The 27,809-nt window shown below is 49.2% G+C and overlaps 1 protein-coding gene across 1 annotated transcript in view; it reads right to left on the reverse strand.

Moving 5' to 3' along the window:
- Positions 1-27,809, reverse strand: part of Smad3 (SMAD family member 3) — a 113,315-nt gene that overhangs the window by 18,346 nt on the left and 67,160 nt on the right. The window contains exons 2-4 of the mRNA XM_031344921.1: positions 3,069-3,262; positions 2,814-2,945; positions 1,493-1,567 (exon numbers count right to left, since the gene is read on the reverse strand). Of these exons, the coding sequence (XP_031200781.1) occupies positions 1,493-1,567; positions 2,814-2,945; positions 3,069-3,262 (401 nt within the window). The remainder of the gene's footprint in view (positions 1-1,492; positions 1,568-2,813; positions 2,946-3,068; positions 3,263-27,809) is intronic.

Consider the following 27,809-nt stretch of genomic DNA (forward strand, 5'->3'; position numbering starts at 1 on the left):
CCCCCCCCCCCCCCCGGGTACAAAGTAGAGACATTATCATCTACTGACCTGTGTAAATTAAGTAAGATGGTTACATTAAAAACAAACAAGCAAACAACAACAAAAAACAACAACAAAAAACCCCACCCTAATGCCAGGATTGGCACACAGGAAAGCATTCAGTGGTTAGTTGTTTCCTATTTTGTGATAGCTCAAATCATGAAGGTCTAAGGTTAGTCAAAAGGACACGTGCTACCAGGGGAGACTTGAGGGTGGCCAGGGTGACCTAGGTGACCCTCTAACCAGAGACACTTCCACATCTCACCTGGTAGGAAAACCAAGGCCATGAGCAACTAGACTAGGAGCCAAATGGGTTACTTGGAAGAAAAACAAAGAACAAAAGAGAGGCCTTCACCCACCAGTGCCAAGGTTGGCTGAATACACAAATCCTGACCCCGACAGAGCCTTGCAGGGAGAGAGGGGGTAAAGGAGAGGGGACAGAGCATAAGGAGACTAAAGAAAAGCAGAGGGAGCAAGCAGATTGGAGCCAGGAAAAGCATGCATGGCTGGCCCTTCCCACACACAGGCCATTTTGATTATGTTTGTTTATAAAGGTCATTCTGCACACACAGAAGGGGGAGAGAACGCAGGCCGATGAGAAGCTCTGCAGCTGGAGGGAGGCTGCCTAGCTGGCTCACTTCCCATGCCAGCACTCCGTAGCTGCAAGTTTGCAGCGGTCACTTGGCACTGAGTACAGGAAGGTCTTCCCTGCATTCCAGCTGGGTCTGTGCTGCCAGCCACATGCCTGAATGGCAGTGTTTTGGGGGGGTTGACCTAAAAGTATAACACCCCAATGACTAACACGTGCCATCCCTGTTCACCCCTTTGAGGATTGTGCAACCTCTTGCAGGCCAAGCGTGAGACAGTCCACTATCGTGGGAATGGAACAGCTGCTGGGCCCCTTTCTCCCTCCTCGCCCACTACGCAATGCAGAACAGGTCCCGTGTGGCAGCTGGGACTCTGCTCAAGAAGCTGCTGGTTTGGAACCAATTTAGTCCCATAACATATGACATGGGAAACATCTGGGAACATAGCAGGAGAGAACTATCTCAGTCCCTCCCAGCAAGGACACACTGATCGCATTTGGCCACTACATAAAGACAGACAGTAGACAGACAGACAGATAGATTTTTTTTTTTTTAAAGAAGTCACTACTGGTGTCTTTGCTGGCCACCAGAAAAGACTGTTCCTCCATCCAGGTTCTCCTCCCTGCCCTCCTACACTGCTTTGAGTGTCTGAGCCCCATCTCTCCCCTTCTGCCAGCACCACACCCAGGTGGCCTAACACCTGAACATCTGGGATAGGCTACACTGTCAGTAAACTACTTTGTGTCCCTAACTGCAGGGGGATGTATGAAGCACATAAGGGGTATTACTCTATAGACGCTAGGTAGGGAGAAAGCAGCGAGCCGGAAGGAAGGGACAAGGCTGCCGGCACCACCCACACTACTGACCTGCGTCCATGCTGTGGTTCATCTGGTGGTCACTGGTTTCTCCATCTTCACTCAGGTAGCCAGGAGGTGGGGTTTCTAGGGGGGTAAAAGGCAGGCAGTTCTACTAAAATGAATGTAAGCCCTGGCTCTGGCACTCCATTTGATAGCCTATGTATCTTGTATTCATTCCACCTCTGGATTCAGGGCACCTAGAAGAAAGCTGGCCTCAAAGGAAAGTGTCAGCTCCTGGATTCTGCCATACTCAGACCTGTCCACCTTTGCCCTCTGCCTCCCAACCTGGATCCTAACACACAGACTCCCATCTCTGGAATCCTTTGCTCTAGGCCCACATCTTAGCTGACTTGCTCCCGTCCTTCAAGGTCAGGTTAAGAAGGGAAGCTTTAGGACATGGCTGCTTCACCATCTCTGTCCTCCGAGGAGCTGTGGCCTTGAGCCCGTCCCTGTACAGATTGGCCACTCCAGTCACTGCTGTCTTAGGGGATGTGGCTTAACTCCCCAGTGAGAGTGCCATTCCGTGGTGGCTCCCTCAGGGATCTGCTTCTGGGAACTCTGCCTTGCCTTCCCACCCTGCCTTAGCCCTCCATGGTCTGCCATCTAACAGAGAGTGGACAACTTACCCCCCCAGAGACCAGCGCTACCTGCTGAGAAGCCAGACAGCTGGCCTCTGCTTGCATGCATTCTGACCCAAGACACAGGCCACAGCCAACCTCAGTCGAGTAAGCCAAGCCAGAGTGAAAGCCACATCCAAATTAGAACACTCTAAAAGGAACACAGCTGGATCATTGCCCCGAAAGCAAAAGTTGCCCTGACTGGCCCTAGCGTGGCCAAGCACAGCTTCCCTGGATGCCCAGAGTGCTTGGCAGTGATTCATACATTATTTGCATGTAAATGAGGGGCTTCTAGAAACACTGGCACTCTGACAATGGAGCACATTCTATTCACTGCCTCAACTCCCACTCTGTCCAGTCAGTCCAAATCTCAAGGTACTTACCTCTGCCACTTCACCTCACCCTCTGCAGCCCCTACCCTTTGGGGACCCTGCCTGTGTGCCAGCTTTATGAGCTGGGAGGGTGAGGAGAGACACAGTGTTGCTATTTCCGCTTTGAAAATAAATGACGGCACTGAGGCCCTGCAGAGGGGTCACAGGGTCCTCAGTGCCAAGAAAAACATCGTTAAGGGAGCTCCAGCCACTGATCATTCCCGGCAGGGATGCGGTTCAGAATCAGGGCCCAAGAGCCTGCTGTATGCCCACAGTATGGAGAAGATGGGAAAATGGCACCACCCCTGCCTCCTGGCTCCCTCTGCTGCCACCCGTGCCTACCTGGAATATTGCTCTGGGGCTCAATGCCAGCAGGGAAGTTAGTGTTCTCGGGGATGGAATGGCTGTAGTCATCCAGCGGGGGGAACTCGGCCGGGATCTCGGTGTGGCGTGGCACCAACACTGGAGGTAGAACTGTCCCCAAGGGAGACACAACAGAGGTGGATCAGTGCCAGTTCACTGAGATCCCAACCCTCAAGGGCATCTGAGACCCTCCAGAGTAGGTAGGAGAGGGACGGTAAGGCCACTCTCACATACCTGGTGTCTCTACTCTCTGATAGTGGTAAGGATTTACACACACTTCATCCTTCTTCATGTTGAAGGCGAACTCACAGAGCTCCATGGCCCGTAACTCATGGTGGCTGTGCAGGTCGGGCCATCGCCACAGGCGGCAGTAGATAACATGGGGGAGCCCCTTCCGATGGGATACCTGCAGCCGGCCATCCAGCGACCTGCCATGGCAAAGAAAGGACAGAAGGTGTCAGTTAAGATTTGGATTGCTGTCCCCTAAGTCCAGCCCCCAGCAGCTCCTGGGGAGTTCAAGGTTGCTGGCAGACCCTCTCAAGTTCATTTTTCCCCCCAGACACAGGAGACCAGGAGGTCTGAGCAGCAGCATTAACTGTTCTTGCTGGACAAAGTCCCAGCTCTCAAAAGAAACAAGGAGGCCCACCAAGGAAGGCTTCCGAGGCTGGAAGAGAGGCCTCACACCCAAGAGACCCCAGAGTTCTCAGAGTAGCAGCTCTCAAGGAAGGGGACCTGCTTAAAATAAGCTCAAGCAGATATATATGCCACCATTCTGGCCCTGTAGAGGAGACCGCTAAGGAAGCCGAATGGCCAGGAGAGCTGACCTAGCAAGGAGTCCCACTTTTCTCTGAAAGCAGCAAATGGTCTCTGAGATGTTTATGTGGACATATGTACACGCATGAGAATGACAGGCCCTACGATAAGTCTGGCTGCGTGTGGCCTGCGGGTTGGGAGGCGGTGAGGTGTCGAGTATAGAGTAAGAGAGGCAGGACTGTCCTGTCAACAAGAAAGCTGCCCTAGGAGCCCTGGGTCAGGGGCATGGTGTTTCTAGTAGCTGGGCCAGGCTAGCAGAGAGCCATTGCAAGCTGTCTCTCTCTGTCCCTAGGGCACCCATGGGTCTGAATTCAATAGATTTTATGAGTATTTTATAAGAGAGGGGCTGGCCAGATGTGTCAACCAGAGCCAACCATGGTCCAAACAATCTCCAAGTCACTGGCTCGGCATAGGGAGGGACAAAGGTCAGTGCTAGGCTTGGTCACAGAGACTGGGAGCTGCTGACTAAGGGTGTGTGGAAGGATGTAATTACCTCCCTCCCATGAGGCCCAGACCAAGGAGCCCCTACAGCTGAAAACAGTAATTACAGAGATGAACAAGGGAGGACAGCCTGAAACTACTCCTTGAGGCACAGAAGGAAGGCAGCCAGATGTGAAATCATAAGACCTGAGGATGCTCCTGACTATGCAACCCTGGGTACTAGGACCCTCAACTGCCCCATGTATAAGATGGGGATAGTGTCCCCTCACCTGATCTCTACAGAGCCCTGACTGGGGAGAACTCCTCTCAGTGTTACTGGTGACTGCTGTCATTCTCCAAGTCATCCCTAGGCAAGTAGGGTGAGCCGGGGTCAAAGAAGAGGGAACAAGAGAGTGCTTAGTGGTAGGTGGAGACAGAAAATCCTTCAGCTCCCCTCACTTTCTTTACAAAATCCTCCAAAGATAAGGGAGGTAGCCACACTGCCCCTTCAGGGTATGACAGAAGCCCAACCTCAAGGTTAGCTGGATGTTGCAGCCATCTCTCTGATGGGAAAGAGGGGGACAGGAGAGAAGTGTCCAGAGAAGGGCCACGCCAGCCGTGAGGAAGAGTGGACCTGGAGAGGCCCTCCTGGGTAGTGGGAGAGGGTATCCTCTTGCTTTCAGAGTAACAATGGGTGCTAGGGAGATGATCCAGTTAGCAAAGTACCTGCATTGTGAGTGTAAGAACACGAGGAGTTCAGTCTCCAGAGCCCGTGTGAAAAGGGCTGGCTTGGGTAGTGCACAGAGGAGGTGGAAGCAGCCAGATCCCTGCCTAGCCTACGTGGTGAGACCCTGTCCCAAAGAATAAGAACCAAGTGGATGGCACCCGAGGAACTGCAGCCAAAGCCATCTTCTGGCCACCACAGACACGTGAACACGTGCAGAGGTCCCTTCACACATCATCAGCATACTTGCACACACAAACCCACACAAGCACACATATGCACACACAAAGACAAACGGCAGATTAAAAAAAAAAAAAAGCAAGAGTGCTACCATCATCAAAGCGGTGTACCAACGTCTTCAAAACTGACCAGCACACCAATGGGACGCAATGAAGGCGGTCAACAGCCACGTATACATGGGACACCGATGTGCATCGTAGGCCCAGAGACACACTGGGTGGAAAAAGTTGATCTTTTTACAGGAGGTGTTGAGCCTCCTGGAGATCCACACTAAGAAAAATGAACTTCAACCTGCATCTTACACCTCTGTAGAAACTGGGGGTCAAAGAGTAAAACTCAAACCGGTGAGGAGCTCTGTGACCGGACGGTGACAGATAGCTCAGCTGCTACGCCAAAAGCACGGTCTGTTAAAAGTCAAAGTTGATATATTGATACACTTGGACTCGGGGTAGAGGCTTCTGATCAGTAGAAAACTTGAACAAACAGAGAGGTGACAAGCCAGAGGAGAACGCTGGCAAAGAATATATCTCACAGAGGTTCTATCTGGGGTAAAGAATGCCAAAAGCAACCCAATGTTCAAATAGCAGGTGAGTTACTTAAATAAATGCTATTTAAAAACCTTAAAAAGATGGCAAAGATGTCCTATGTGATTACTAATAAGAAAAATGTGGAGTAAACTGCACAAAGGGACCAGAGAGATGTCTCAGCAGTTAAAAGCACTTGCCATTCTTGCAGAAGACCAGAGTTTGGTTCCCAGCACCCACAAAGAGGTTCACAAGCATCCATAACTCTAGTTCCAGAGTCTCTGATGCCTTTTTCTGACCTCCTCAGGCACCAGGCACAGGCACGGTACACAGACATAAACAAATGAAGGCAAAATAACCAAATACATAAAACAAAATGTAACTATATACAATGAGATGCCGCCATACAACTATCAGAACAGCTGTAATTGAAAGGACTGTGTGTGCCAAGCACTAACCATGGTGTGGAGCAACTGGAACTCTAACACATCACACATGGAAAACAGTGATCTGGTGACTCTGAGAGACAACTGGGAGTTTCCTTAAAAGTCCAAAGCAAGGATGGGCAGTGGTGGCGCACGCCTTTAATCCCAGCACTTGGGAGGCAGAGGCAGGCAGATTTCTGAGTTCCAGGCCAGCCTGGTCTACAGAATGAATTCCAGGATAGCCACAGCTATACAGAGAAACCGTCTCGAAAAAACCAAAAAAAAAAAAAAAAAAAAAAAAAAATTCCAAAGCAAAAGCCTGCTGTGATAGTTTCTTTTCCAGTTGCTGTGATTAAATACTTTGACCAAAACTGCAATGGTCAGTCTCAACTGTCCATCTGATGAGCCTAGAAGAACCTGGGAGATGGGTCTCTGTTATGTCTGTGGAGGATTATCCTGATCAGGTTCACTGAGATGAGAAGAGTAACCCATTCAGGGTAGCACCAGACTCTGGGATGAGATTCTGGACTATTACAAAGGAAGATATGAGCTAGGCACAGCACTCATCTCCGTCATCCTCCTTGCTGTGCATGCACTGTGACCTGCTGCCTCAGGCTCCTGCTTCCTGACTTCCCACCGTGATGGGCTTCACCCTACTCCTGGTACCAGCTTTGATCTTACTTAGTGGCTCTAATAAAGTACTCTGAAAAAAAAAAAAAGCAACTTAAGGAAGAAATAACTTATTTTTGGCTTCCAGAGAACTACAACCCATCATCGAAGAAGACATAGCAGGAGCAGTAAGTCAGCTGGACACACTGCATCTGTGGTCAGGAAGCAGAGCCAACAGGAGGCTATAACGCCTCCGAGCCTACCTCCCGTGACTTACTTCCTCCAGTGGAGTTCTACCCATGAAGATCTCATAACCTTCTAGTGCTACGAAAGCCTGGGGCCAAGTGGTCAGACACGTGACCTTACAGGGTACATTTCACATCCAAACCCAGAACCCACCATAGGGTCCACCTAGTCTGCTTATAAGCATTCCTCAACGGAAACAACACAGTATGTCCACAAAAGCACAAACAGCTAAGTACACTGATACATCCACACAAAGAGTGGCTGACAAAAGATTATTGGCCTATGGTGCCGTGAGCGGATTGATCCCATAAGTGAAAGAAACTGGATTGTTCTTTTCATGTAAAATTATAATCACTTTCTTTGTTTTCTGACATGAGTGTCACTCTAGTGTTGGTGATAGCTCGTACAATATAGCTCCCGGGCCAGTCTCAAACTCGTATAATCATCTTGACTCACCTCTCAAGTGTTGGGACTACAGGCAGGCATCACTACCATGTCCAGCAAACTGTGGGGGGAGAACAGCTTAGCAGCTGCCTGGGAAGGTGAGGCATGCATGCAGGGATGGGAGGGACGGATTTACCAAGGCAAGGGAGATATCAGCGGGATGCCAGTTCCATTTGTTATCTTGATTGTGATGGTTTTATGGACAGATAGAAGTTGAAATTTACCAGACAGTACACTTTAGCTGTGGGTAGTTTATTTGTAACTTATACCAGAATTTCAGGCAAGAGAGGTGAAGACTTTGGACTTGCTTAAGCCTGGATTTGCTATTCCCGTGTTCAGCAACTCTATGAACTTGAGGAAACCTCTTATAACTTCAGGCTTTATATTTTTGTTTGAAATAGAAGCCCCATCATCAGACTCTTAGAAGGTCTAAGGGACACTCTGTGTAGCCCTGGGAAGGCCTAAGGGACACTCTGTGCAGCCCTGGGAAGGCCTAGGGGACACCCTGTGCAGCCCTGGGGAGAGTGAGAGCACATCAGGTATCAGTAACCTACTGTGACTCCTCCCTTCCTCACTCCCGTGCCCATGCCTGGCTAAGGAAGAAGCTCCCTGGCTTGGGTGATTCAGGAGCAGAGCAGGAGCAGCCAGCATGGGACCTCTTGTCTTCCCGTAGCCTGTTACCTCCGGGCTCACAGCAGGTCATCTCCACCAGCACCATGCTGTATGGTTCATAAGGCTGGTGTTCCTGGCTCACTGCATCCGACCCCCTATGCCAGTCTGAAGCAAAGGTCAAACGAACCCTAGAGCCACACGGGAGGCCATACCAGGGCTGCGGCAAGAGGCCACTCTCCTGGCTGGAGGACGGTCACTCGCTACAGTTCTTGAGCACATGACCGTCAGTTATCTGAAGAGATTTTTCAAGAAGTCATCTGGTCCATGTCCCTGCTTCTAAGCTATAAAATCTACATGTGCCACCCCCCCCCCCCAAAATGGCAAAAGTATCTCATTCACTTCTTCAGAGACAATTATGGCAACTCCTCCTCAAAGTCTGGGCTGGTCCTCCTTCCTCCCTCTGTCCCACTCAAAATGCACACCAACACTTACCCAAACAGTATGAGCGAACTGGGCGTTCCAGCTGCTAGATTTAACACAGCTGATGTGTCCAGAACACACTCTCCCTAGCCTTGCGTGGCTTGGAGCCCATTAAGTAAATCCAGTAATTAAGTCTTCATTCTGAGCTCATGTTGCCACGAGCGTGCTCAGTGACAGAGAAGGCTGTGTTCAGGGTGAGCTTCTCTCTCTAAACCAGGCCAGCCTTCCTCCCAGTGGCCCAAGGACTTGTGAGAGGCGGTCCGAGGAAGCCACCTCTAGACCCACTTCCCTACTGTAACTGAGTTCTCTTCCCACACCCAGTGTCTTCCTCGTGGTTGACCCCCCAAAACATCTTTCTCTAAAATCTCCTTCCAGCTCCCTGGACAGAAGGTTTTAATCTTTAAACATACTCTTCCCCAGCCAAACAATTTCCTGTGGCAGGAAATGAAGCTTCCTCCCATTGGCTCCAAATGTGACCCGTGAAGTGTCCCAAAATGGTGGTGGGAGCCATAGCCAAGGATGGGGACATGCCAGAGGCTGGAGTCGATGGTGAGAATGAAGTCAGCCAGAGTGCTGCCCGGGTGAGAGGGCCGGGCTGGAGCCCACCTCACGCCAATACTACTCCTATCTATGGTCCAGCAACCATGTGGGGGGCAGCAAGGGGTCACAGGTCAGAAACTGCTACGCACACTCGTCTACTCCAGTCACATCCAAAATATCGGGGATAAAATCCTGATAAAGGATAAGAGGCAATAAGACTTCAAAAGGAGATCTGTGCCTCCTGGATTTCAGACAGTCGCTGGTATCCCCTAACTCAGACCTGTTCCAGATCAGTCTTTCCAATCATCAACACGCCCTCATAATTAGGCATATAGCTACCCCAAGAAATGATTTGTAAATGGTTAAGATTGGACGTTGTCTCCTGGCCGACACAATGTTTCCAACTATCCTAGTTTAATGTTTTACTTATTAGAGAGTAATTGAAGGGTTTCTCTCACTCTAGGACATTAGCTAAAAGGGTTAGGTCGGGATTCCCCTCTGCCTGCCTCCAGCAAGAACCCGAAAATTAGCATAAGAATACCTCAACAGGGAGGGCTCCACCCCTCTTCCTCCTGCTTCACACCTAGCTAGCTACCAGACTCTGCTGACCTTGGTGTGGGGGTCGCTTGCCTACGTGACTTCAGTCTAGCACTAGGACTGGGGAAGAAGGACTTGGACTCGCAGAAGGACTAGCACTAGAACTTAGATGGGCTAGGACTCAGATTCATGCATCCACATTCCCCCGGGCCCAGAGTGCTTGGGCCCGGGGGATACAGCACCAGTTCAGAGGAGATAGCTGCTGCTTTAGACCCAGTGTGTTTCAGATAGCCTCAGATGTACCTCAACTGTTGAGCTGCCAGATTTACCATCTCTCTTTTGCAATGACTGTAAAAGTCTGATGCCATTTCTAAGAAATACATTTAGATCTTATACTTCATGTGTCGTCTCTGCCGTCATTTCTCCGCCTACGCCTTGTCGACCTGACTAGGACCCCCGTTTCTCCCGCGGGTTGAGGGAGGCCCAGATCGGCCGGCCCGCGGCAAGAAACAGAATATACAAACTCCAGAAATACCTCAGGACCTACTCGTGGACAAGTACCAGGCCCACTGCCATGTGAGAAACTAATATACCTTGAACCACTGCTAACTGCCTCGCTCAGACCTTCAGAGGTTCCCCAAAGGCCACAGAGCTCTGCCCAAAAAGCAGAGGCAGTCTCAAGCCAGGACCAGCACTAAGAAACTGGCGGGGGTGGGGCATAAGGGCTGAAGGGTGCCTTTGGTTACCACCTGTTCTATCAGCACCTTGTCGGAACCCTAGCCACCAGAAAGCCAGGCCCTGAAGTGAGGAAATCTGAAGAAAATGCTTGCTCCCCCACTTCCCCTCGCTCTCCACCCCTCACGACTGGCCTCTGGCCTCTCACAGGGATGAGCCTTCTTTTTAGTTATCCTGTGGAGTACTAACAGCAACAGTGAAAGAGACCGAGGCTCCAAGTCTTCTAAAGACCCTGCGCCAGGTGTGTGCATCACTCAACGTCCACACAGCAAGGCAGAAATGCAACTGACAACTGTGGAATCTGAGCCAGTCACCCTGCCCTGTGGCTCTGCCACCCCTTCCACCCTGGGGCTCGAGGACTGTCTTGTCCCTTGGCTGCTCCCGGACGATGGAACATCAGCAGAGTCGCTGCGTCCTTCTTCCTGCTTGCTCCCTTGTACCTCCACGAGCATCGTGAAATACCAGGCGGCTGCTGCCCCATGGCCTGCTGGGGCGTCAGCACGGCTTGTTACACAGCACTAGCCGACTAATACACTGACCCCGTCATTAGCCTTCTTAGTCAACTTGCAAGCAATCATTCCTCCCTCTTCTGAGAGGCTGACGAACTTTTCTCTGGCCGCCTGAGTTCACATGAAGCCTATGTGACTCACCCCATGCCATGACCCAAGCAGGCTATAGTCATTTCACAAAGATTTATCTGTAGTGTGTGGAGAATGACTTTCCTCTGGGCCTTCGGGGTCAATCCACAAGCAGCGTGAACTTACCCCCAAATGCTCCAGTTAATTTGTTTTTGTTTTTGTTTTTTGTTTTTTGAGACAGGGTTTCTCTGTGTAGCCCTGGCTGCCCTTGAACTCAGAACTCCACCTGCCTCTGTCTCCCAAGTGCTGGGATTAAAGGCGTGTGCCACCACTGCCCAGCTTCCGGCTAATTTTTTGAAGTTGTCAGAGTAGGCCACTCATCCCACAGCCAAACCTCTGCCACCTACATAACCGTGGCTTACTCTTCAGTCTCCCCCAACACCTGGGAGGGTCTGGTGTAAAAAGGAGAGGCTCTTGCCTCTGAAGGAAATACTTGGGTTTGCCAGTGAAAACCACATCTGGCCACACACCTTCCTAAGTCACACCTGTAGCTGTAGGAACACACATTCATCTGCACAATGTACTCCCCATCACACCTCTGGGCTCCACTGGTCTGTAGAAATCATTACATTCCCCCCCTTTTTTTTTCTTTTTTGAGTTTTGCATTATATGTTTTATTTTTGTCTTTTTTTTTTTTTCTGGTCCAAAGACCAAAGCTAACCCAGTAAAACAGGGAGAACACAAAATAAAACAAAACAACAACAACAATAATAAAAACCATAGTGGTGGCTTTAACAGCCCCTTGCATTGGTCTTATGTGGCTTTGGGGCCATAGGCAATTGATGTGGGACCTCTTCTGTGGCTCTTGAAGTATTTATATCAAAATTTTTCCTTCTAGGCAAAGGACTGCCCCAGAAGTCCTGGAACCCAGCCTTGCCCCCTTGGGAGAGCTGGACCACACAGTGTGGCCATCAGGGTGTCCTGAGGGCAGACTCAGCATATGGCCTTTCTGGATCAGGAGGAGGGTGATCAATGGGAACTTGGATACTGGCTGTGAATGAAAGGACCAGCTTCCCATGTGTTGGTGCTATGGACTCAGGGGACAGTGTGGCAAGGAGAAAAGGGTGTCATAGCTATCTGTGCCTTGTAAGACATAAAGCAGCCCCCTGGCCTTCTCTCTTAGGTGTCAAGAGGCACCTTCTTCACAGGAAAATCTAGACATGAGGAGCACCAGAAGGGTCTGCTTCTCCACTCCCCAGAGAGCCCTGGGTTAAGGGCGAGCCTGCCGGTAGGCACAGGTGGGCGGTAATGCAAACCTTAGTTATAGGTGCTGTCTCAGAAGTTCTCACTGAATACAAGGACACTGGGTGTGCTAGGTGGGGATGCTATTCTTGTTTTCAAGTGAAAACTCTATATAGTGTTAGGTCATATCTGATGTCGTCAACAACACGGAGAAGCAGGGCTTGCTGTCCAACCTGGGTGCTACACTCCAAACCCCATTTTCCACAACTGCCAAATAGTCTGTTTGAATCCACAGACAACCCACCTTTGGCTCTGATATACGTGTCTTTGTCCCCTCTCTCTTCCCTATAAGAAGCAGCAGGATGAATTTTGGACAGGAGGTAGGGGAGGGGAGAGGGAAGGGCAGGAGGAGCAAGAGGAGAAGTAGAAGAGAAAGAGAAGGAGGGTGGTGATTCATCAGAGCTCTGCTTCATAGTTTTGCTTTTATACAAGCTGGCTTCCCCTCCATTGCACTATGCCCACAAGTGCACAACTCTTCAGTGCCATCCGGACTGCAGGACTTTCGAGCTATGGAGAACACTGCTAAAACCCAGACTGATTTGCCCACCGCAAGCCAAGGGAAGGCAGTCAGGTGGCCATTCTGTTCCTGGAAAGCTCCTGTGGTAGTGTGAATGAAAATGGCTCCCGTGGGCTCAGGGACTGGCACAATTGGAGGTATATGGCTGTGTTGGAGGAAGAGTGCCACTGAGGGTGGGCTTGGAGATTTCAAATGTTCAAACCAGGCTCACCGTCACTCTCTTCCTGCTGTCTACGGGTCAAGATGTAGAACTCTCGGCTACCTTTCCAGCCCTATGCCTGCCTGGATGCTGCCATGTTTCCTGCCATGATGATAATGGACTGAACCTCTGAACTGTAAGCCAGCCCCAATTAAATGTTGTCCTTTAAAAGAGTTGCCTTGGTCATGGTGTCTGTTCACAGCAATGGAAGCCCTAAAACAGTGCCACCGCCTACACGTGCTTCCAGATTTGGGCAGAAGATGGCCCTTTAGTCTTTTAAGAGATAACTCACAGAACATCCAGGATGCCCACCGCCCTTGGCAACCTGATGGACTTAGGCTACCAAGAGCCCCCTGTAGGAAATATCCCAAAGCATCGCTTGCACTCCAGAGGGGGTCAGAGGTGGGGGTCTCCTGGTCAACTTGTCAATCACTTCTCACCCTACTTGACTCAGGCCTCCCTCTGAGCAGCTCAACTCTTCTCAGACCAACCCCATGACACACACCTTCCAAAATGCCTTCTGGGAAATGGGTTAATTGGTGTGGCATGTCACTTGGACAGACTAAAATGAAGCACCAGCCTGAATCCTACACAACCAAAGGATTATCTCTTCCTATGACTACATGACACAATAGGCACAAACGTGGCTTTTCAGAGAAAGAGGTGTGCCATCCTCGAACACAGAGCTCAGCAGGAAAAGAGGGAAGGGGGATGAGGGCAAGCGGAGGAATCAATCCACTGCTAGAAAGTCTCAGGCCTTCTCCCTCTGAGAAGAAAGCAGTCTGCAAAGTGGGCCTTCCACTCCTGAGGGCCTCAAGAGCAAGGCCCATCGCTGTTCTCTTCAAAACAAGGGTAGGACACTGACGGCCACTTCACCCTAATCAGGACTATTTTCAGGTCTTCTCTGCCAGGGAACTTCAATATCAACTCAATTCACCAAACAAGCAGTTCTGACAGGATTCTTAGTAATTCTGTGTTTTTTGTTGTCATCACCACACCCCCACCCCTCCCCCACCCCTCCCCACCGCTTTCTTCTACGAAGCAGAAACCAGGAAAGGGCTACGTCTCCTCTCACAGGCCTCCTGCCTCCTGCCTCCTTTCCCAGTTCTCCCGCCTCCCACCTCCCTTGGGTTTGCTTGAATCAAGCCATGAATCACTTCCGAGTGGGCAGGCTGCATGCTTGGGGGGTGGATTTTCTCTTCTTTCTTTTTTTTCTTTCATTCTTTCTTTCCTCCTTCCCTCCCTCAGTGCCTCCCTTCCTCCCCCTACCTTCCTTCCAGAGGAGAGTCTCACAGCCCATCAGTAGAACGAGCAGATCAGGGAGTGATGGTGGTCTTGCCTAGTTCTAGCAAAGCCAACCTTACAGCTCCCAAGGCATAGAGAGGAAAAATATAAGGTAAGCATCTGTGACTTGGAGAGCCGGGGTGGGAGGAGAGGAAAGGAGGGCAGGAGGGAGGGAGTGAAGAGGAGGGCAAATGAAGTTTTGTGTTAACTGCAGTTTTGACTTCCACAGTTATGAGTCAGAAGCCAGAGAGATAACGCAGGGTCCCCAGTGCAGCAGAGGAAGTTAGTATATGCTATGTAACTCGGTGACACTCACACAGAAAGGTAGCCCAGGACAAGGGCTCCCTCCGCTCCTGTTTCACAACCCCCTTAGCAACATCCAAACAATACAGCTGGGAAAGTGACAGTCCTGATTTCTACCCCATTCCTTCTTCCATGGCTTCACGTGTGCTAGGCCAGCACTCTGCCCACTGAGCCACACGGGCTCCGAGGCCCTGTTCCCGACTCCAGGCAGAGGCCCAAAAGTCTTGAGGAATCTCCTTCCCCTGCTCCAATGCCTCCTGTGTGTGCTCTCCCACTCAGCTAAAGTCACATGCCTGTGGATCATCTTTTGCCCACATGAAAATGGGACACTGAGCCTTGCGCACGCTAGGCAAGCACTCTACCACTGAGCTACATGCCCACCTTCAAGTTTCTCAAACCTTCTAACTTAACTGCAGAAATGAGGAAAAAGCCAGAGTTGGGGAGCTGGAAATAAGATAAGGGAGAGAGCTGATCAGTTTAAGATCTCTTATTTATTTATTTATTTATTTATTACCTATTATTTGTTTGTCAGTGTGTGCTCTGTGTATGTGTGTATCTGCAAGAAGAGCTCACTGAGTCCCTTGACTACGGATTGTACCCACCTAACCTGGGTGATGGAATGTGAAGCCAAATCTCTCCAGCCTTGGAAATGATAGATTTCTACATGAAGTTAAGTACCACAGAGTTCAGAGAGGGGCCTGGTCTACAGAGAGAGTTCCAGGACAGCCAGGGCTACACAGAGAAACCCTGTCCCAAAAACAAATAAACAACTTGGTACATAACAGAAAGCTATACTCCGTGTCTCAGAAGATGTAGGAGATACCGAAGGCCACCCTGTAGCCAGTCAAGTCCAAAGAATCCACAGACACACAACACAGGGAGGAAATGCTCCCCCAGCGGGCAGCTGGTCTACCATAGCAGAGGATTGATAGACTCAGGTGCTGGTCCCCTGAGCAAAGCAGGGCAGCAGCGAAGTGCTAAGGCTGCAGTTCTTCTGCTTCTTCATTTGTTGTTGTTTTGTTTTCTTAGTAAAAACAAACAAACAAAAAAAGAGCTTAGTAAAAAAAAAAAAAAAACAAGAGAAAAGGGGGTAGAGGCAAAGAGAGGGGGACAGAGGACCGAAAGAGAGAGAAGAGAGGAAGAGAGAAAGAGGGGAAGAGGCTGGCCAAGAGAAGAGAGGGGAAGAGAGAGACAGAGAGACAGAGAGAGATCGAGAGAGACAGGAGACAGAGTCAGAGAGACAGAGACAGAAGTAAAGAGAGATGCTACAGTTCTTCTGAATGAGGAAGCTTGCTTGTGTCGCTCACTGTGTCCAGCAGACAAAGCCACACCTGTGGCCAAGGCACAGGTGGACACTGGCCATGCTAGGATAGTTGGTAAGGTCAAATGCTGGGTCCTGGCAGTCCTAACAAGCTAGGCTCTGCCACCGCTTCCCTACAGCCAGCCAAAGTATATAAAGAAAGAGTTATTCAGTGTGACCACACCGGGAACAGGAACAAATAACGATGCCCCCGCCTCCACAGTCCATCTCATGGACCTGATATGAGGTTTAGATTTAAATAGAAGGCAAGAGATGTGTAAGAGCTAAGCAACCCTGCTCGGGGCGTGGTCCCACCTGTCACTGATCTACCCGCAGCTCTGGGCTCTCCAGCAAGGTGCTCTGACAAGCCGTCAGAACTGTGTGACAACTCTACCTTCGCTGGCTGGCACCGGGCTTCAGCCTCTTCCTTCACTCAGTATGAGATGTCTGGGAAATGCCAATCTCTTGGGATCGGTTGTATAAGTAGCCTTGACGGCCAAAGGGAAGGGCCATGACTGTCTCTTTTGATACCTCTGTTCTTGTTAGGGTGGTTACAGAGGGACCTGTAACCATCTACCCAACTGATATCAACAACTGGGCACTTTATCAACATCAGATTCACTGGCCTGGAAAGCACACAGACCTCTGGGGCAGCATCCTAGCAGGCATGAGTGGCAAGACCTCGGCTGGAGGCAAGTTCAGTGTTCTCACTCAAGCCTTGCTGTCCACGGATGGATGAGTCTCTGCTAGGGGTCATCTGGTCCAAAAGCAATCAGCTCAACTGCTCTCGATTGACTCTACCTCTTAGAACTTTCTGGCATTCCCAGTATCAGGGAAGAGATGCTACTATGTGGTGTGTAGACACTCTCTTCCTCCTCCTGAGTCTGCTCCTCGGGCCTGAGACAACACATACCTGAGACAATATCATCCCTCCAGAAGAGATAATGAGAAGCATGAGTGAGGCCACCTTCAGAAGGGCCTTCCTCTCCACATGAAACAACATGCAGACAGGGGAGCTTCGGGACTTCCACTATTCCTGCAGGACAAAAGCAAAACCCCAAAGAAATCCCAAGCAGCAGCAACAGCAAAACCTGTCAATCAGCCTGCACGTGAGAGGAACCGAACTAGGACGACCATTCCCTGGAGCTGAGGCTCCATCACGCGGAAGTGTGAAGAGGGCTGCATAGTGGCTAGCCTCAAGTCCGGGCTCTTGAGTTGATGAGGCTAGTCAGAGAAGCTCACAGCCATGGCTAGCTTGGTAGGATCTGGCCTGGACTCGGTACTAAGTACGGAGAAGCCCTGTGGGATGCTCCAAGCTCAGGAACCATGGGACTCTGGAGCAGGGGGCACTTCAGCATGGTCATGTGTGTTTGTTTCTCAGGAGGGGATGAAGTCATGAGTGGATGTCTACTGAAGAAAGTTCAGAGGGAGCTATAAAGTTTTCTTTTACTCCAGCAAGCTCTGGCCTGAAACCATCCAACAGGAGAAGCGCATACACTGAGGCGACTCCACGAGTGGCAGAGGCTCCCTCTGCAAGGGCTCAGGCACCACGAACCCTGCTATAGGCCTTCATCTCACTGCAGCCTGCCTTTCAGAAACGCCAGCTGCATGGCCCAGGCCCAGAGAACAGCCTCTCCAACTGTGCGCAGTATCAGGACTAGGGTTGTGTGCAACAGTGGAAGGGGGTGTTATATACCAGCTGAGAGAGCCTCACAGACTGGGAAGAAACAAGGAGGGGCAAAGGCCCATGAGGAAGACACCCTCCTCCCTTCCTACCTAAGGCCTCCCTCCAAACTCCACCCGCAACACGAGGGGTAGCAGCTTCACACATCAGGTACGGCTGGCCCCTTGAACCACCCCAGTGCACCCCACATTAGTCATGGTGTCCGGGTACCTGGGTTGGGTGGGAGGTGAACTGGAGGGGCCTGTCACCAAATTCTAACCTAGCCGCCCTTCACCCCTTATGGAGGCAGGTATTGCCTTCTCCAGAAGAGAGAGCAGATCTATGCCCACCTCCCTATCCCCGCCACAGAAACATGTGCTTCTTTGAGGAAGATGCCTTACGACACAAAATACAGACAGGTCGCAGAAAACACAGAAAAGGTCCCAAACACACCCGCTCTCCTTGGTCTGGACTGACCCCTTTCAGCCTGAACCATGAAGAGCCCTCCAACCTCACCAGCACTGAGCAGCTGGCTGCCCCGTTCACCGGCTGTAGAAAGAGAGTTTGTTCATCATGTCTGTTTCTATTAAAGTGCCTATTATGCGCAAAGCACCTAGCGCCGGTGTCTTCCCAATGTCCTTTGCATGAGGTCAGGACTGCAGGCTCTCTTTTTGGAACCAGCTTTTCCTGCCTCACCTTCCCTTAAAGAGATAACTCGGAGCAGCTGCTTCACATAAGCAAGTATCATGCCAAGTACTTTATAAACAAACATTAGCTCTGCAGGAAAGAGGCTGCATTTTCCGAAAGAAGATTGTGAAGTTCAGAGAGGCTCACTGTCATCCAGAGGTCACAGTGACAAAGGACAGCAGAGTTAAAGAAGGATCAGCGAATGGCAAGCCTAGCTTCTGCTGTGTGAGGTCGTGGGTCTTCAGGTAGACCTGGTGGCTGAGGCTGAGGCTCTGAGTCTGGCTTCTCTCTTTGCTATTCATCAGACACGTTAGGCAAGGTTTCCCATCTCCCAGGAAGTTCCCTCATCAGTCAGAGGGGGCATTTGAGGGGCTTCTCACACAGGCCCCTCCTCACCTGAACATAAGGTGCTACAGGCAGTTTTCACTCAAGTTCTGGAAAATACCACCTAATTCTGAGACTCCTGAATTTCAGTTATTCCTAGAACGAGTTAATACAAGATCAGGAGATGTGAGAATGTTCTAGAGACACCAACATCTGGGGACAATTTATTTTTCTTTCTTTATTTCTTTTTTAATGGTGCAAGCAGCTATGAGATCAGGCTGAAGGAGACACAATGCCCTTCACAGGCTTGCCAAGTCCTGCCACACTCTCTTGAAATTCTCACCTTTTACCAGGCCCGCTGGTACAAGCTGCAATACCAGACAACCTCTTGGGAAGCTGAGGCATGATGGTTGGAAGTCTAAAGGCAGCCCAGGCAACTTACCGAGAGACCTGTCTCAAAATTCAAAAATGTAAAAGCAAAATTGAGAGGGGGGGTGGTAAAGTTCAGTGGCAGAGCACATGCCTAACATGCATGAACTCAGCACATGGAAGGCATGTCTATGGGAATGTCCTACATGCATGAACTCAGCACATGGAGGGCATGTCTATGGGAATGTCCTACATGCATGTACTCAGCACGTGGAGGGCATGTCTATGGGAATGTCCTACAGGGTAGGCAAGGGAGAGAAGCAGGAGCAGGATCTCAGCAGGCTGACAGAGTCTACATCACACAGACAATGGGTATCACTCCTGATAGGGCCTCATGGGCCAATCAGCTACCAGCTGGGATGTAACTTTCTCTGTACCCAGAAAGTGCCACCCAGCCTAGCACACACAGACACACCAGGCACTGAACATGTTCCCTCAGTGATTTGACTAAGTAAAAAACATGGGGACAAATGAACACTAGATGAATATTTGGGGTTTTTTTTCAAAGCACACTTTCAGAAAATAGGAGAAAAAAACCCACTCCTATAGTAAACTCTTTCAAACTGGAAACAAAACACCACCAAACTCAAATAAAATAAAAATGTTAAAGTCCCCAAAGGTCAACATCCACTTTTTAGAGATTTTATTTTATTTTTTTAAGTATGTGTATATCTGTGTCTGTGTGTGGTTATATACACATGAGTATGGTGTCCGCTGAGGCCACAAATGAGCATCAGATCCCCTGGTTATGGGCTGCCCTGTGTGGGTGCTGGGAACCAAACTCCTGCCCAACTGAAGAGCTGCAAGGGCTCTTAATCAATAAGTCCTTTCTCTAGCTCCAACAGATACATTCCTTTGTATCCTTATAATGAAATGCCACCCAGCCATGGAAAGGAATTTACTACTGAAACACACACACACACACACACACACACACACACACACACACACCGCCAAATCTGAAAGTATGCTAGTTAAGAAAAACCAGACAAAATGAATGTGCATCATGTGGTTCAACTCATAAGAAATTTCAGGAGACACAAGCTAATGCACAGTGGCAGGTGCTGGCCACCTGGCAGGCCAACAGAAGGGTGACATTACCAAAAAAGGAAGGCTACTTTGAACAGTTTCATTGTCTTGATTGTTCAATGGCTTCAGGTGTGTGCATCTGAACATAAAAATCATCATAGTGTACATTTTAAGTGTATGCTGTTGATTATATATCAATTACTCCTCAGTTTAGGTATCTAATGAAAGACTCCTCAAAACTCTGTTGGAAGATCAATGAGAAGCTTGAGTTTTAAAGGCACAAAGCAATCAACAGATTAGGCCACAGGTGCCCCCCTGCCTTGCTCACTGCCCAGCCAACTCTGAAAAGAGCCAGAATGACACTCTAGTGATCTAGAGGGGAAGGCGTAGCCTAGAGTGATAAGAGTTCACTTTACAAGATCTTTGGTTGTTTAAATGCTGAGGTTTTGCAGCCACGTGGCACAAGGGTTATTTAGTACAATAGTTCTCAAACCCCATAAGAAGCCAGGAGCTTGTGCAGTCGCTCTGGCCACTGGCACCTCAGGCCCGGCCTCTCATTCTAAACCAGCCAGAGAGAACTTTCCTGTCCATCAAGAACTTCATCAAGTTCAGCAGCCAGAAAAAGTTGAAATAACTCCCAAGAGCTGCTAGGAGTTTGTCAAAAATAAAACATGATGGTCAGGGGAGAGTGTTTAGTAGATGAAGTGCTTGCCATCCAAGCATGAGGACCTGAGTTCAATTCCCAGACGCCATGTTTAAAACAACAAAGCCGAAAAGCCCAACAACTGGTCACACTTGGTATCCAAGAACTAGGGAGAACACTAGGGAGACAGAGGCAGGACTAGGGAGACAGAGGCAGGCAGATCTCTCAGACTCCCCGGCCATGTAGCCTTGCCTACTTAGCAAGTTCCAAGCTAGGGAGAGACCCTGCCTCAAACAAAAGGTGGAAGGCATCTAAGGAGCGACACTTGAGGTTGACCTCTGGCTTCCACACATAAATGTGCACACATGCAAGAAACACGCGTGCATTCTGGGTAAAGAAAAGCCAGCTGACGGGTCACCTAGCTTGCAACCGTGGGACACAGGGCACAGATCCACAGATGGACAACGTGCACAGAGTGAGAGACTCTGGAGCCCTCAGAGCTCTTAATGCTGTCATCGAACCCATCCTCTCAAGGCTCAGGGGTACATGGAAGAGGAGGGAGAAAGATTCTAAAAGCAGAGGTGGTGGATGACTCCAGGGAGACAGACTCTTCCAGACACAAAAGAACAGATGCACACAAGAACATGGGACTGAGTACACACATAAGGCCTGCCCAAGTTCAAACTGGACAAAATCTCAGCCCTGGGAAGGGAAAGCAGACACAAAGTCCTACCCCTAACCAAGAAGTTATTTACTGCTGGCATGTGCTGGGAAAGAAAGAGTATGGTTTCTCCAGAGGAATGTCACCAGGTGTATCAACCGTATTCCAGGGCAGGCCCCACGCCAAGGAGTAGCTGGCCAATATAAAAGGGACTTCATAGTTCTATGTTTTGCTTTATTGATTTTTATTTCATTTTGGTTTTGTTATCTGCATACGTGTTTTAATTTTCATTTTCTGTTTTTTTTTTAAGGGGGGTTATGTGGGTTTTTTGAGAGAGAGAAAGAACATAAGGTTGGATGGGTAGAAAGGTGGTGGGACCTGGGAGGAGTTGGGAGAGAAGAACAAATATATTAAAGCATTGTATAAAAATTTAATATGAAATTAAGCAATTTAAAAAGTAAAATAAAACTCAAATACATGCCAGGTAGTGGTGGCACATGGCTTTAATCCCAGCACTTGGAAGGCAGAGGCAGGCAGATTTCTTAAGCTAGCCTGGTCTACAGAGTGAGCTCCAGGACAGCCAGGGCTATATAGAGAAACCCTGTCTCGAAAACAAAACAAAACAACATAAAAACACACCCAAAGATGCAGGCAGGCCCGCCATGTGCCGTGTTTAATGCTGATGGCTCCTCGGTGCTTTCTGCTACTGCTTCTGATGTGAGAGCAGGTGTGCTTGGCCAGATCCCTCTGCTCCATTCCAGCCCTTCCCTGATCAGGAGAGAATGCCTATCCTGGGGGCTTCTATTTCCCCACATGGATTCCCAAAGGGTGTTTGAGGGCAGGAGACCTGGTGGGCCCCAGGTTGTCACCTCACACTCCCTCCTGAGACTCTTCCTGCCGCCTCTATCCTAGCTGCACCCAGAAAGAAACATGGAACCTTTGAGTCTGGCAGCGTGAAAGGGACAGGGCTCACCCCAAAGCGTCAAGCAGGAAGCCAGAGGAACAGAAGAGCTTTGAATATAACCCATCCGATAAATATTTATTGTACAAATGGCTGACAGACTGAAGCCAACTCAAAGCCTCCTCTTTCCCCTTCACCTCACTGCCCTACTAGTGGTCAATCCTAGCGACTTCCGGACACTTCCCACTGCCGGAAAGGGACACATAGAAGACAGCCATCCATTAATTGGTCTGGGCCGGAGGTCAAAAATAGGCAGGGGCCCACAGATGTTTTGTTTGGCCTGCTAGTGTTTTGTTTTGTTTTTAATTTTTTAAATTATTTGCCAACTTTTAAAAGCTGGAAGATTTCATACATAAACCTAGGCTTTGGTCTTAGAAGGACGGAGATCTGGCCACATGCTGCATCCCCTTGGCTGACACCTACTTGCCAGTGCCCCATTAGACTTACAATGAACCTCAAGCCACACACCACTTCTGACAGAAGGCCCACTTCCCACACACTGCTCAGCCTCTGAACGCTGTGGCTTGCAGTGCTTGTCGGCTTCCAAAGGGGTAGTCCCTACTCCATATGAACAAAATGGAGCCCAAAGAATGCAGGGTGGCCTTGGTAGGGCAGCCGTACATACTAGCTGGTTCGCAGTAGTTGGACTCACACTTCCTGCCCTGTGTAACTATCAGTAGCATCCTCTTCCCTTCCTGCAACTGCCAACCTCACCAGCTCTGTAGGAAACACCCCGGGGATATCTGTAAGGTGCAGTCCTAGAGAGGCTTAATTGAACAGCAAGGTCCCACCCTGAAGGTGGGTGGTACCATCTCATGGGCTGGGGAACCCAGGGGAATGAAAAGAACAAGATGAATGCAACACATGTTTCCCCCCACCCCCTGCCTCTCTCCATCTTCCTTTTCTTCCTTTTTCCATCTTCCTTCCTTCCCTCTCCCCACCTTCCTGACTTGATGCAATAAGATCAGCCGGCTCATGCTCTAACCATCATGCTTTCCAGTCACCCTCAAACAAACCCCTTCTTAAGTTGCTTTTGTCAGATAGCGTGTCACAACAAAAAGAAGAGTAATGCAGAAAATGGGTACTGACGAGTGGGGCTGTCGCTGTGATAAACCGGACTGTATGGCTTGTGAGGGGAGTGTGGAAAAGTATCACACTGAAGCTGGAGAAATCCTAAATGCTATGAGCAGAGAGTAACAGCCCATTCAGGTGGGAGCCTGGGAGACCAGAAGGCCAATAAAAGTTCAGACTCCCAGCTCTGGAGGGGAGCAAGAACTGTAGGCATCTGGGCTAGAGACCATTCCTGTGAATTCAAGGAAATAATGTGTTTCACCCAAGTCTCACTAGGGTGAAGCTGAACTCAAAAGTAACAGACTAGGTTGTCTGGTGGAGGGAATTCCAAGATAGTAGAGCACTCAGGCTGTGCGGTGGCCACTTTCACAGCCCTTTCTCACACATAAGGTGAGAGGGAAAATGTGGAAAACAATGTAGAGCTTGGTAAAGAATCCTACTACATATACAGAGAGGATGGCTGTAACTTCAACACTTTGCAATGGGACAGCCAGAAAGCCACCTCAAGGACCAGGCCCTAACCAACATGCTTGTGATAATGCTAATGTATTAGAAAGGAGAGACCATGAGCTGAGAATATCGCAGAATATAGCAACCTACAAGAGTCTTTCCCCAGCCTCAGGCACAAAGGGGCCTCTCTGATCCAAGAGGGCCAGGCTCCATCTGGAGTTGGCAGCAGAACTTAGTATCATCCCACATGACACTGGTTTTGAAGATATCATCGATGTATGTACCATGGTTTCAGAAAGCCACTAAAGCTAGCCACTGTGTAGCAGGTTCAGATTCCCTACAAGGAAGCCCCAAGAGGTATGATGGAGAAGCCCAGGTTTCAGTGGAGACCCCAGGATACTGGAGATGCCAACACTGTGGGGCATAGGCCGAGCAAAGCTGTAGGCTTCACAAAGGAAAGCCAACCTAGAGTGTGGTTGCTCAAGACCACTAGAGCCCAGATGATTCTGCCCCAAGTGCCACATGCCAAATACAGAGCTAAAGTATCTGGAGTTCACCCTGCTGGGTTTTTTACTTACTTTAGCCTGATGTTTTTCTTGCCCTGCCCCATCTCTCCTGTGTGGAATGGGGATGTCTACTCTGGGTCACTGTATATTGCAAATTTGTAACGTTTTATTATTTTATAGGGGCTCACAGTTAAGAATTTGGACTTTGGCTGGACAGTGGTGGCACACGCCTTTAATCCCAGCACTTTGGAGGTAGAGGCAGGCAGATTTCTGAGTTCAAGGCCAGCCTGGTCTACAGAGTGAGTTCCAGGACAGCCAGGGCTATATAGAGAAACCCTGTCTCAAAAAACAAAAACAAAATGGACTTTGAACTTGTGAGCTTTGGAGTTGTTCAGATTCAAGGGGCTCTGAGAGATGGACTAAATGCACTTTGGATTATGGGATAAACATTAGACTTTAGGGGCCAAAGTAGAAGGTTATGATTCAAAAGTGATGTATTTAGGTATGAAGTTGACAAGGAGTATATTTGTGACAGTTAAATTTGTCAACTTAACTACATTTAGAATCAAATACAAGACATATTTTTTGTCATATTTGTGAGAGAAAATCCTTAGAGATAGGGCTGAGACAAGAAAACCCATCTTGAATATGGCAGGCACTACACCATGGGCTGGGATCTTAGACTGAATAAAAAGAAGAAAGTGAGCCAGGTGCCAGTGTTCCTCTCTCTCTTCCCAACTGCAAGATGACTCATCACCTCATGCTTCTACTGCCACGCCTTCCCATCATGATGGATGGTGTTCCCTCAAACTGTGAGCCCAAACCAAGCCTTCTTTCCTTCCTTAAGACACTTTTGTCAGGTCTTCTGTCACAGTAATGGGAAAAATAACTTACAGGACTCACTCCCAAAGGCCCCCTGTGGATAGGAAGTTCCACGGTCAGAGCCCTGCCAGGGGTAGACCAGATGGCTCATGCCAAGGATCATGTGGCAAGAGTTCTCAGCAGGTATTCTGTTTCCTGTGGTTGCATAGCCTGCTGATCTCCCTATGTCTTCTGGCAGGGTTAGCTGCAAATACCCTGTAGAGCCATAGGACAGCCCTCCTGAGCCTGTGGCAGCCTCAGGGAAAAGGGAAGCCCATACATTTGGGGTGAGTGAAGGTAAAGGGGAGACAGGGAGAGAGTAAAGAAAAGCACAAGAAAAAGGAGTCCCCCATTGACTTGACCTCCACGTAGCAGGAAACAAAGTATGTGCACACATACAACACATGTTCAGAGGGAAATGGTGACACACATCCACAGTCTGTCCCCACTGCTTCCTGGCTTCCACCCTCTTATGTCAAACGGTTATTCAGGGAGTGGTTTCTACCTAGGGCTACCTCATGCTTGGTAAGTCAGGGTTAAAGAGAAAAACAAATGATTCCGACACTTTGGATCTGTTAGTGTGTCCAAGGTCTTAGCTGCAGGTATCATTAGCTTCAGAGGGAATGTTTGAGAAGGTTCAGAGAAAGGACATAGATAACTGGAAAGGCCTCTCCTGTGGGATGTAAATTTTAGCTGCTAGCTAGCTCCAGGGCTGAATTCTAGCCTGAACCAAAGGGACTCTTAGAGTTAACTCTGCATCTCTGAAGGCTTAGAGGCTAGAGAGGGAGAGAGACTTCAGGAGGGACCAAAATAATAGAATGCTCCGCTGCCCTCAGTGAAAATCCTGGCAAGAGCAGGGCAGGAAAACCAGATTCACTGTCTCCCCCCGCCCCCAGAACATCTGACATCACTGCAGCGCACAGGACAACTGCAGCTTATTTCTTCCCCAGATATGAACAGAAAGAGATCCTGTTCTTAGCATCCTGTAGGTCTGAGTGACCCTAAGCCCCTAGCCTTCTTCTTTTCCAAGATGAGAGCACCTCAGCCCCTCAGCCAGAATGGGTTTTCAGGGTTTCCAGGTATCCTTCAACGGCTGCCTTAGACACCCAAAGCCTACTTTATTGGGCAGCAGAGACCTCATGTAAGCTATGCTCTGTGCTAACCAGCATATTATCTTGTAACAAGAGATTATCTTGTAATAGGACGATAGGGGTGGAGCTCTTTTATGAGGTTGGCTAGGACAGCTGTAGGTATCTCAACACTGACCAAATTCTACAAAAAGGTCAAGACAAAGCACCAAAAAGCTAATACCAGGGCCCAAGAGGTGGCTCTGCATGTAAAGGTACTAGCCACCCAGCCTGAAGGCCTGAGGTCAATCCCTGAGACCTGCACAACTGAAGGAGAGAACAGACTCCCCAGCAATTGTCCTCTGACCTCCACTAGTATGCACCCCCCCCACATACACACACACATACACACACACACACACACACACACACTCTCACAGAAATAAAATTAGGAGGGTCATGAGGAGGACTTAATCACCCCTGGAAGGAGTAAAATTTTCAGCGGGGTTGTCTCTAGCTGGCTGTTGTCTGTGCAAACACCAACCATGATGCATGATACCTGACTTGTGTGCACACACATACACTCATCTGAAAACAGTCCCAGGCCATGCAGGGAGCACCTCAACTGCCCTGACTGGAAGGAGCCCCCTGAAGACCCTGCCATGTTCGCAAGCTGAGCTATGACACCTTAAGTCTAAGGTCCTGTAAAGGAGCATGGGTCCCAGGGACCAGATGTGCACAGCCCTGTCATGGGTCTTGCTTCTGCTGCCCGCGAATGAGGTTTCCTCCAGGAATAAGGCTTCCTGTCCCCCAGGAGTCTGGATTCTACCCAGGGAAAGATAAAACTGGACATTTTTTAATAACCTTCTGGTCAGCAACACTGAGGACTGGTGGAGAAGCAGCCCAAAAGGTATGTGTGCCTGTGAGGGGTTTCTGACTCCCCATCCGCCACAGTTCTTCCTATGTGAGCCTGGAGTCATCCCTCTGGGATTTGGCCCCTTGGTGTTTGTGCATCTGAGGTTCAAGAGCAGAAAAGAGGGACCCCACAAAAAGGCAACATGGTCCTCTCTAGGACCACACTAACAACTCGTGTTTCCTCTGCAGCTTCAGGGAAGCCCTGGACACACAGTCTTTGGCAAGTTCTCCACACTCCAAGAAGAAGCAAGATAAATGGATCTGGTGGGGCAGACCATGAAGTTTGTCTGACCTGGAGGCTGAAGCAGGAGGATCACTAAGCCAAATGTTGCCTGGGCTACAGAGCACCTATAAGGCCAGCTAGGCAAACCTGTCTTAGAAAGTGAAAAGATGAATGAGAATGTATTTCAGTGGTAGAGCATTTACCTAGCATGTGTGAGGTCCTGGGTTCAAATCTCAGTCACACACACACACACACACACACACACACACACACACACACTAGTCTGACTTGCCATCCTGGCCTCACAAACATTCTGACCACATTACCAGAAGAAAAATCAGATGAGAGAAATTAACAACCTCAAACAAGACTGGTAATGGCTAAAATTACACCTCTTAAACATTTGCTGAAAATAAAAAACAGACTGAAGTAGCAGATTTTTTGGCAACATTAAAAACTGAAAAAATTGACCAGAGAAAAAAATAAATTCCACAAGGCAGGGAAAACTCAACACAAAAATAAGCAGCAGCCAATGAGAGCTACTGCCTGAGTATGGACAAAAAGAATCGAGTCACACAGAGATGGGCAAGATGGTACCCAGGGAAATGGAATTGCCATGAAAGAAAACTCCAGAATGGTAGAAGCTAAAAATA

This window comes from Mastomys coucha, unplaced genomic scaffold (assembly GCF_008632895.1).
Source record: "Mastomys coucha isolate ucsf_1 unplaced genomic scaffold, UCSF_Mcou_1 pScaffold23, whole genome shotgun sequence".
NCBI classification, from domain to species: domain Eukaryota; kingdom Metazoa; phylum Chordata; class Mammalia; order Rodentia; family Muridae; genus Mastomys; species Mastomys coucha.